Source organism: Oncorhynchus tshawytscha, unplaced genomic scaffold (assembly GCF_018296145.1).
Source record: "Oncorhynchus tshawytscha isolate Ot180627B unplaced genomic scaffold, Otsh_v2.0 Un_contig_3252_pilon_pilon, whole genome shotgun sequence".
Lineage (NCBI taxonomy): Eukaryota > Metazoa > Chordata > Actinopteri > Salmoniformes > Salmonidae > Oncorhynchus > Oncorhynchus tshawytscha.
The window spans coordinates 103,317-113,101 of NW_024609263.1; the positions used below are offsets into that span (position 1 = coordinate 103,317).

The 9,785-nt window shown below is 46.3% G+C and overlaps 1 protein-coding gene across 1 annotated transcript; it reads right to left on the reverse strand.

The window, feature by feature from the left end:
• Window positions 1–97: 97 nt before the first annotated feature.
• On the reverse strand, window positions 98–4,471 carry LOC121844508 (fibrous sheath CABYR-binding protein-like). The gene is made up of 3 exons (XM_042314687.1): window positions 4,428–4,471; window positions 2,608–3,977; window positions 98–1,473 (listed from the first exon to the last, which is right to left on the reverse strand). The coding sequence occupies exons 1-3, from the start codon at window positions 4,469–4,471 to the stop codon at window positions 1,430–1,432; spliced, it is 1,458 nt and encodes a 485-aa protein (XP_042170621.1). The 3' UTR covers window positions 98–1,429.
• Between the last annotated feature and the right edge of the window lie 5,314 nt (window positions 4,472–9,785).

A 9,785-nucleotide genomic window follows, 5' to 3' on the forward strand; every position in this document is an offset into this window, starting at 1 on the left:
AGGAGATTGAATGGAAGTATTGGGCTCCACCTACTGTCCCAAATGTTGTCGTTTTATCCTGTAGTATACATAATCACAATAATTACATTGCCAACCAAACAGTTTAAATCACCTTGATTTATTTACAAAGAATTTGTCTTCACAATAACAGATACTATACATAATAAAAAATTATTGAATTGATCATTTCATCCATTAAAAAAAAGGGCTCTCCAAATTGAATCTCATAATTACATATGGAATCATGTCAATGAAGTTCAAAGTCAAAAGTGGACAGTCCACTTGTCCGTTCTGAATAAGCGTAACGCTCCATTTCATTTAGAAATACAACATATGACACGTTTCTGAGTATGACATCATAGTAACTGTTTTAGCACTTACATAATGACTTAAATAAGTGACAGGATATTGTTAGTTTGGATCTTCAAACTAGTCTTTCTATACAAAATATACACATGGCTATAGTGACAGGATATTGTTAGTTTGGATCTTCAAACTAGTCTTTCTATACAAAATATACACATGGCTATAGTGACAGGATATTGTTAGTTTGGATCTTCAAACTAGTCTTTCTATACAAAATATACACAAGCAACATGAATATATAACCATAGGATAGTTTGGACAACTAGTCTTTCCATACTGTGTCACACACAACCACCCCACCCCACCTGCAAAGCTATTACATAAATTATTATTGGACTGAAAAAAATAACATTTTATTTTTTACATCACATGGGTACAACACTGTCTACCAACAGTCTACTGGCTTGAGAACTAAACTTAATCTAGATGTTCCCTGATTGAATAAAAAAAACTCCATGCAGAACTAACTCAACAGTCTCTGAAGAACACAACCATCTACATGTTGTCTAATGGCCTACTGTTTAATACAACAATTCAGATCTTATTTCATTGAATCAAAAAAAAAATAGTCAGAATTCATTAGGCAATGTCAAGTACACAATAATTTATCAAGTAACTTCAAATACATTCAAGTGGTCTTCGTCAGCTTGGTAACAGTGCCACCTTGGGGAACAGGGTGGTACTGATAAATAGTTGAAATCCATCCCAAATGGCACCCTATTCCCCCAGGCCCTGGTCAAAAGTAGTGCACTATATAGGGTATAAGGTGTCATTTGGGTCTGAGCCTAGGAATAAAGTCAGACTTCAAACCCTTACAGAAGTGTCACCTCACCATGGGTAGGGATAATACAAGACCAAGAAACTGAGTGAGAACCGGGAATGTAGTTACCGGGTTGACAACTGTTGTCATTAGACAACATTTAAATATATAATGAGTTAAATAGAATTATAGAATTCAATTCAAACCAGTTCTAATTCTGTGTGTGTTTTATGTTGATCGTCCTGTTTGATTGACAGCTGTGGGTGCTGACTGTTCCAGAAGGCACATCTCGCTGGTCTCCAGTCAGGACTGGGCTGTCAGCAACATCAGGCTCATACTCTGTGCACCTGGGGAGGAAAAAGAATAACAGTATTTAGTGAAAATCCATGTATCCTTCCTAGCAGCTAAGCCAATGTGTAATGCAACATGCAAGCATTAGCAACTACTAGCTAGCTGGGGCCAATGTGTAATGCAACATGCAAGCATTGGCAACTACTAGCTAGCTGGGGCCAATGTGTAATGCAACATGCAAGCATTGGCAACTACTAGCTAGCTGGGGCCAATGTGTAATGCAACATGCAAGCATTGGCAACTACTAGCTAGCTGGGGCCAATGTGTAATGCAACATGCAAGCATTGGCAACTACTAGCTAGCTGGGGCCAATGTGTAATGCAACATGCAAGCATTAGCTACTACTAGCTAGCTGGGGCCAATGTGTAATGCAACATGCAAGCATTGGCAACTACTAGCTAGCTGGGGCCAATGTGTAATGCAACATGCAAGCATTAGCAACTACTAGCTAGCTGGGGTCAATGTGTAATGCAACATGCAAGCATTGGCAACTACTAGCTAGCTGGGGCCAATGTGTAATGCAACATGCAAGCATTAGCAACTACTAGCTAGCTGGGGTCAATGTGTTCTGTCCATAGAATTAGAATAAATTGAGCAGACATACAGTAGCTGTGAAAATAATGTAATTTGCTTGTGTGAAAGATTCGGAATGTACGGAATTATGAAGGGGCACAGAATTCTAATGACATGACCAAACTTCATGATCAAAATTCAAATGGAATGTTGCTTAGAATGGGAACGTCTGTGGTCCTAGTTCTATGTGTCATTCTATTTACCTTCTGTACTATCACATCACTGAGCAGGACCTCTTTACTGGCCTGGCAGTCTCTCCTGTTGGCATAGTAAAGGTGGGACAGAAACGGGCCACAGTAGGTATTTTATTATATGTGGTATTGGACAGGGTCTTACATTTGTTTTTTATCCTAATTAATAATATTATAACAATTAAACATGTCCTCTGTTGTTAGTGACCTAAGGGCCCTTAACTCAAAGAATACAAGCAATATATTAATCTAAATTGTCTGCCTTTTCCTAACTCTAAATGTATGTAAAAAAATAAATAATAATAATAATTAAAAACCTACACTAAAAATCTCACATAAGAAATAGAGTGTAGAGATCTGACTTACCTTCCACCTTGGCTTCCTCCACTGCCTCGGTCACCTCAGCAGGCCAATCGGAGGCGCGCTCCTCTGCGGTCACCTCCACTGCCTCACCCTCGACGACTGCCTCCTCCACACCAGCAGGGGGAGCCTCTACTTCCCCCACAGATGCAGCCTCTACAACCTCCATGGGGGTGACTGCCACATCAGCCTCAGAAGCTGGGGCTTCACATTGGTGGCATGAAGTGAAGAGGGCCTCCTTGACTTCCTCAGCCGGGGCTGCCTCTGCCTCGACATCCAGGGCTGAGGCTGCTGCCAGCATCACCGCCTCCACGACGAGCGCCTCATCCTCAGACACTTGGGCTGTCGCCACAGCCTCCTTTGCCGCCGGTGGTTCCTCTGCTGCTGGTTCCTCTGCTGCTGGTTCCTCTGCTGCTGGTTCCTCTGCTGCTGGTTCCTCTGCTGCTGGTTCCTCTGCTGCTGGTTCCTCTGCTGCTGGTTCTTCCACTGGGGCTTTCTCCACTGGGGCTTCCTCCACTGGGGCTTCCTCCACTACTACTGCTACCTCTTCGGCTGCATGTAACTCTGCCTCAACTGGCGCTGCCTCTTCGACTGGGGCAGCCTCTTCTGGGGAAATTTCCTCTACTATTGGTCCCTCCTCGGCAGAAGCCTCAGCCTCAGGTGCTTCCACAGCGGCAGAAGCCTCAGCCTCAGGTGCTTCCACAGCGGCAGAAGCCTCAGCCTCAGGTGCTTCCACAGCGGCAGAAGCCTCAGCCTCAGGTGCTTCCACAGCGGCAGAAGCCTCAGCCTCAGGTGCTTCCACAGCGGCAGAAGCCTCAGCCTCAGGTGCTTCCACAGCGGCAGAAGCCTCAGCCTCAGGTGCTTCCACAGCGGCAGAAGCCTCAGCCTCAGGTGCTTCCACAGCGGCAGAAGCCTCAGCCTCAGGTGCTTCCACAGCGGCAGAAGCCTCAGCCTCAGGTGCTTCCACAGCGGCAGAAGCCTCAGCCTCAGGTGCTTCCACAGTGGCAGAAGCCTCAGCCTCAGGTGCTTCCACAGTGGCAGGGAGCTCTGTGGCCTCTAGGGGAGCCGCAGCCGTCTCCTCCTCTGCAACAGCACCTGGAGCTTCCTCTACGGAGACCGGAACTACTTCCTCTGGCTCAGGGGTCTCCTCAGCAACCACTTCCTCTGGCTCAGGGGTCTCCTCAGCAACCACTTCCTCTGTGACATTAGGGGCAGCAATAACAGCCTCCTCTTCTGGTTTGGGCTCTTCAGTTTCCAAGACTTCTGCAGCTGGTGCTTCTGCCACTTCCCCCTCCACAGATAATACTTCCTCCTCTACCTTAGCTTCAGGAACCGCCAGGGAATCTAGAATGTCTTGGCGGGAGCGAGTGAGGATTCTTCAGTCCGGTCTTCTAGGTGTTGGACGGCGTGCATGAGCCTCCTCTCAGCTACCGAGGCAGCAGCGATCTCAGAGCTGGCCAGGAGTTTCATGGAGGCAGACGTGATGTCAGACACAGCATCTAAAAAGAGAAGCAAGTCATGTCAGTCATGCAAGAAAGACAAAAAGGCTGCCGGTAATACTGCAGAAACACACAGCTTTTCAGAATAGTATTTACAAAAATACTGTATATACAAAGGATGGAGCAGATCAGCAGATACCATACTAAAATCAGTCACAACCTTCACAGAGTAGCCATGTTAGATGTGGGTGATAGTGTTATTGTTACAACCTTCACAGAATAGCAATTACAGATATCAAATCACGTGTGCACAAGTAATAACATTCTGGGAAGATTCAGTCTTTATAAAAAATAATTAAAACATTGTTTACCGTCTACTGGACTTACCTTCCATTCACCTCAGGGCTCAGGATGACATGCCTTGACATCATTCTGCCATGGGGGGGGCACGTGACCATCTGGGGGAGTCTAAACACATGGGACTAGTCCAGCAGCCGTGTCATGCCCCTCGTCTGTGTAGTGAGGATATAAACCTGGAGGTTTGTTGATAAAGACCCTACTACAGGCTGGTGTGTGATGACTGATTAACACTCCACTTCAGGAGTAGCCAACCATGTACAGATCCATTTTGTTCTCTGAACTGCTCATTCAATCCAGTTCCTGGTCGTGTTTGGATGTGCACAGGGCCTAAGGCCATTGGACAGTGTTGATCAACTGCTGGTAATCTGACTGCCTGGTATGTGTGCACTACTTTAACCAGCCTACAAATTAAAAACTAGAAAACAATTCATGCCAAGTACCATTATACTAAACACATAAAGACAGAGCATAGAAAAGGTGAATGTTATTTAATAACTAATCATGGTTTAGTGTTTTTACATGTGCTTTGATATTGTAAAACCCGTAGAGCCAGACCTGTCAAATCAATCTGCTGCTGCGGCTACAGACCAGTTTGGACCAGTTCTGGGTGTGAAGCCTGACAGGCACAGAGACTAGACAATTCTGAAATCTGGTACAAGAGGTCTCTGCTGAAGTAAAAGATCACACACAGCTACATAAAACCCTTCAATACACATGGGAGCATGAACATGGCATTGAGGCACCTGATATAAGGAATATCCAACTGCTACCAAAACCCTAAACTCAAAGCAATGTACGGCCATGGGTATGTCTAGACTAGAGGAGTTCTAGGTTACAGATGGGGGGTGTGGGAACTATTAGGTTCTACATAACTGGTAAATATTTAACAAAACCTGCCTTTTGATAAAATAATGTATATGTTGAACGATAATGATAAAATAATTCCACTCTGAAACCTTATAACTGTATGAAATTGATTAGAATCAAAATTATAATCTGATGATGTGTGTAGTTTTAGTCAGAATTAGGTTAAACAATGTATCTGTATAGTGGAAAAACACACTGAGCAGGTGTAGCTTAGGATTTGAACTTGTATGTGTGTGCCGAAGAAAAAAAAACAGAACAGTTAAACTGCGTTTGGACCGACCTGGCTAGGTCTCTGAGGAACCTATGAGAGCAAAGGGAGTTCTTCTCAAGGTTTCCCTAATCTCGGGGGAATGGAACTGTTGGCTGGGTAGTGATACACAGTGGTGAGAACTACGGAGAAGGATAAAACTCACCTACTGTTTGTGTGGAAGTATGTGCGTAGGATACCTACTGTTTGTGTGGAAATATGTGCGTAGGATACCTACTGTTTGTGTGTATGTATGTGCGTAGGATACCTACTGTTTGTGTGTATGTATGTGCGTAGGATACCTACTGTTTGTGTGGAAGTATGTGCGTAGGATACCTACTGTTTGTGTATGGAAGGATATGTGCGTAGGATACCTACTGTTTGTGTGTGTATGTGCGTAGGACTGTTTGTGTTGTATGTGCGTAGGATACCTACTGTTTGTGTGGAAGTATGTGCGTAGGATACCTACTGTTTGTGTGTATGTATGTGTAGGATACCTACTGTTTGCGTAGGATACCTACTGTTTGTGTGTATGTATGTGCGTAGGATACCTACTGTTTGTGTGGAAGTATGTGCGTAGGATACCTACTGTTTGTGTGTATGTATGTGCGTAGGATACCTACTGTTTGTGTGTATGTATGTGCGTAGGATACCTACTGTTTGTGTGTATGTATGTGCGTAGGATACCTACTGTTTTGTGTATGTATGTGCGTAGGATACCTACTGTTTGTGTGGTGTATGTGCGTAGGATACCTACTGGATACCTAGGATACCTACTGTTTGTGTGTGGAAGTATGTGCGTAGGATACCTACTGTTTGTGTGTATGTATGTGCGTAGGATACCTACTGTTTGTGTGTAGTATGTGCGTAGGATACCTACTGTTTGTGTGGAAGTATGTGCGTAGGATACCTACTGTTTGTGTGGAAGTATGTGCGTAGGATACCTACTGTTTGTGTGGTATGTGCGTAGGAGTATGTGCGTAGGATACCTACTGTTTGTGTGGAATGTGCGTAGGTATGTGCGTAGGATACCTACTGTTTGTGTGGAAGTATGTGCGTAGGATACCTACTGTTTGTGTGTATGTATGTGCGTAGGATACCTACTGTTTGTGTGGAAGTATGTGCGTAGGATACCTACTGTTTGTGTGGAAGTATGTGCGTAGGATACCTACTGTTTGTGTGGAAGTATGTGCGTAGGATACCTACTGTTTGTGTGGAAGTATGTGTGTAGGATACCTACTGTTTGTGTGGAAGTATGTGCGTAGGATACCTACTGTTTGTGTGGAAGTATGTGCGTAGGATACCTACTGTTTGTGTGGAAGTATGTGCGCAGCTATAAAATGGATGAATGAATAAACTGTACTCTCTTTTTGCATAAGCTGAGTCTAATTATTATTAATCCCATGGTCGCAGTGATTGGTCAGAGCTATTGATTGTCAGTTATTATCATTGGGATTGAAAATTCTCTTGACACCTTTCCACAGTGTGTAGGTTCAGGCTTAGATATTGACTTTAAAACACCTTTCCACAGTGTGTAGGTTCAGGCAGTGATTTTAAAACACCTTTGTAGGTTCAGGCTTAGATATTGATTTTAAAACACCTTTCCACAGTGTGTAGGTTCAGGCTTAGATATTGACTTTAAAACACCTTTCCACAGTGTGTAGGTTCAGGCTTAGATATTGACTTTAAAACATTTTTTCCTGGATAACTGTTTAATCATGTGTTCTGTTCAGGAACTCTGACCTAATATGCAAATGTTTTGTCAAAAAACAAAGTTGTAAAATCTGAAATGGTCATTTCTAATTGGATAAAAACGTCAGACAAAACGCAGTGTTTATTACACACGTGAGGGTAAGACAATAGAAGACATGGACGCAATAGAAGTAACTGACAACGTCTTTATTGAAGGACTTCAGCTTCCTGAATCTCTTCTTCACTGATACTTTAGAAAACATTTCCTTAAAGTTGTCAAGGTGCATTATTAGTTGGCCCATGGCGACCATCTCCAGACAGAACAACATTTCCAATGTCGATGGGTCGGAGATGAATAGAACAGTAGTGTTGAAGTGAGATCGTTGGGTTTATTATAAAAATGTTCCCTTAATGTTTACCTTTCACAGTTAGGAAATAAAAAGACAGACTCGTAACAGCATCGGCGCAAATAAACTAAATGAACCAAACAAAGCTTGGACTTTTTGAAGTTGTATTGAGAGATGGTGGTGGTGAATGATTGGTTGGCTGAAGGAGAAAAACAGTGTGACAGTATTAGTAGAATGTGTGGCTGCATCACAAATGGATCCCTATTCCCTATAAAGTGCACTAGTTTTAAACCAGGGCCCATAGGCCACAAACATAGGGCTCTGGTGAAACGTAGCGCACAATAGGGCCCGGCATCGTCTGGGTTAGGGGAGGGTTTGGCCCGGCATCGTCTGGGTTAGGGGAGGGTTTGGCCCGGCATCGTCTGGGTTAGGGGCGGGTTTGGCCCCGGCATCGTCTGGGTTAGGGGAGGGTTTGGCCCCGGCATCGTCTGGGTTAGGGGAGCGTTTGGCCCCGGCATCGTCTGGGTTAGGGAGGGTTTGGCCCGGCATCGTCTGGGTTAGGGGAGGGTTTGGCCCCGGCATCGTCTGGGTTAGCGTTTGGGGAGGGTTTGGCCCCGGCATCGTCTGGGTTAGGGGAGCGTTTGGCCCGGCATCGTCTGGGTTTAGGGGGCGTTTGGCCCCGGCATCGTCTGGGTTAGGGGAGCGTTTGGCCCGGCATCGTCTGGGTTAGGGGAGCGTTTGGCCCGGCATCGTCTGGGTTAGGGGAGCGTTTGGCCCGGCATCGTCTGGGTTAGGGGAGGGTTTGGCCCCGGCATCGTCTGGGTTAGGGGAGCGTTTGGCCCCGGCATCGTCTGGGTTAGGGGAGGGTTTGGCCCGGCATCGTCTGGGTTAGGGGAGCGTTTGGCCCCGGCATCGTCTGGGTTAGGGGAGCGTTTGGCCCCGGCATCGTCTGGGTTAGGGAGCGTTTGGCCCCGGCATCGTCTGGGTTAGGGGAGGTTTGGCCCCGGCATCGTCTGGGTTAGGGGAGCGTTTGGCCCGGCATCGTCTGGGTTAGGGGAGCGTTTGGCCCGGCATCGTCTGGGTTAGGGGAGCGTTTGGCCCGGCATCGTCTGGGTTAGGGGAGCGTTTGGCCCGGCATCGTCTGGGTTAGGGGAGCGTTTGGCATCGTCTGGGCATCGTTTCTGGGTTAGGGGAGGTTTGGCCCGGCATCGTCTGGGTTAGGGAGGGTTTGGCCCGGCATCGTCTGGGTTAGGGAGGGTTTGGCCCTGGCATCGTCTGGGTTAGGGGAGCGTTTGGCCCGGCATCGTCTGGGGGGGAGCGTTTGGCCCGGCATCGTCTGGGTTAGGGGAGCGTTTGGCCCCGGCATCGTCTGGGTTAGGGAGCGTTTGGCCCGGCATCGTCTGGGTTAGGGGAGGGTTTGGCCCGGCATCGTCTGGGTTAGGGGAGGGTTTGGCCCGGCATCGTCTGGGTTAGGGGAGGTTTGGCCCGGCATCGTCTGGGTTAGGGGAGGTTTGGCCCGGCATCGTCTGGGTTAGGGGAGGGTTTGGCCCGGCATCGTCTGGGTTAGGGGAGGGTTTGGCCCGGCATCGTCTGGGTTAGGGGAGGGTTTGGTCGGGGGAGGCCATCATTGTAAATAAGAATTTGTTCTTAACTGACTTGCCTAGGTAAATAAAGGTAAAATAATTAAATTAAATGTGTAGTGTGTGCGTGATCAAGTGATGTGTAGTGTGTGGGTAGGAGGGCAAGTGAAATGTGGGATGCAGCCTGGGGGCATCGTCCTGGACAGCTTCATTACATCATGGAAGTCCTGGCTGGTTTGTGTGTCAGTCACCGTGGTTACAATGCAGTGTTGGTTGATTAAACTAGTAGTGGACTGTTCTAGATCAAATGTTCCACTAGGAGGTAAGGCAGGTAAAGAAGAAATGCACTACTACAGTTTGTTACGTGAGGTTTGAAGTTGAAGGTAAAGGCTCAAGGTTCTGTAAACAACAAGGTATTTTAGTGGAAGTCACCTCCCACCAAGCACTTATCCAAGACCCCGCTTTTAATTCAACACTTCCTAGGGCTGCAACGGGCCGCGCCCCTCTTCCCACAGTTACGGTTCCAGGAACTGACAGGCCACAAATTCTTTGTATAAACACTTGTTTAAAATACATGCTGCTTACCGCAGTTTCAAATGATGAATAGCTACACAAATCTCCTGGATGAACCAATAATTGAAAAGATTAGAAA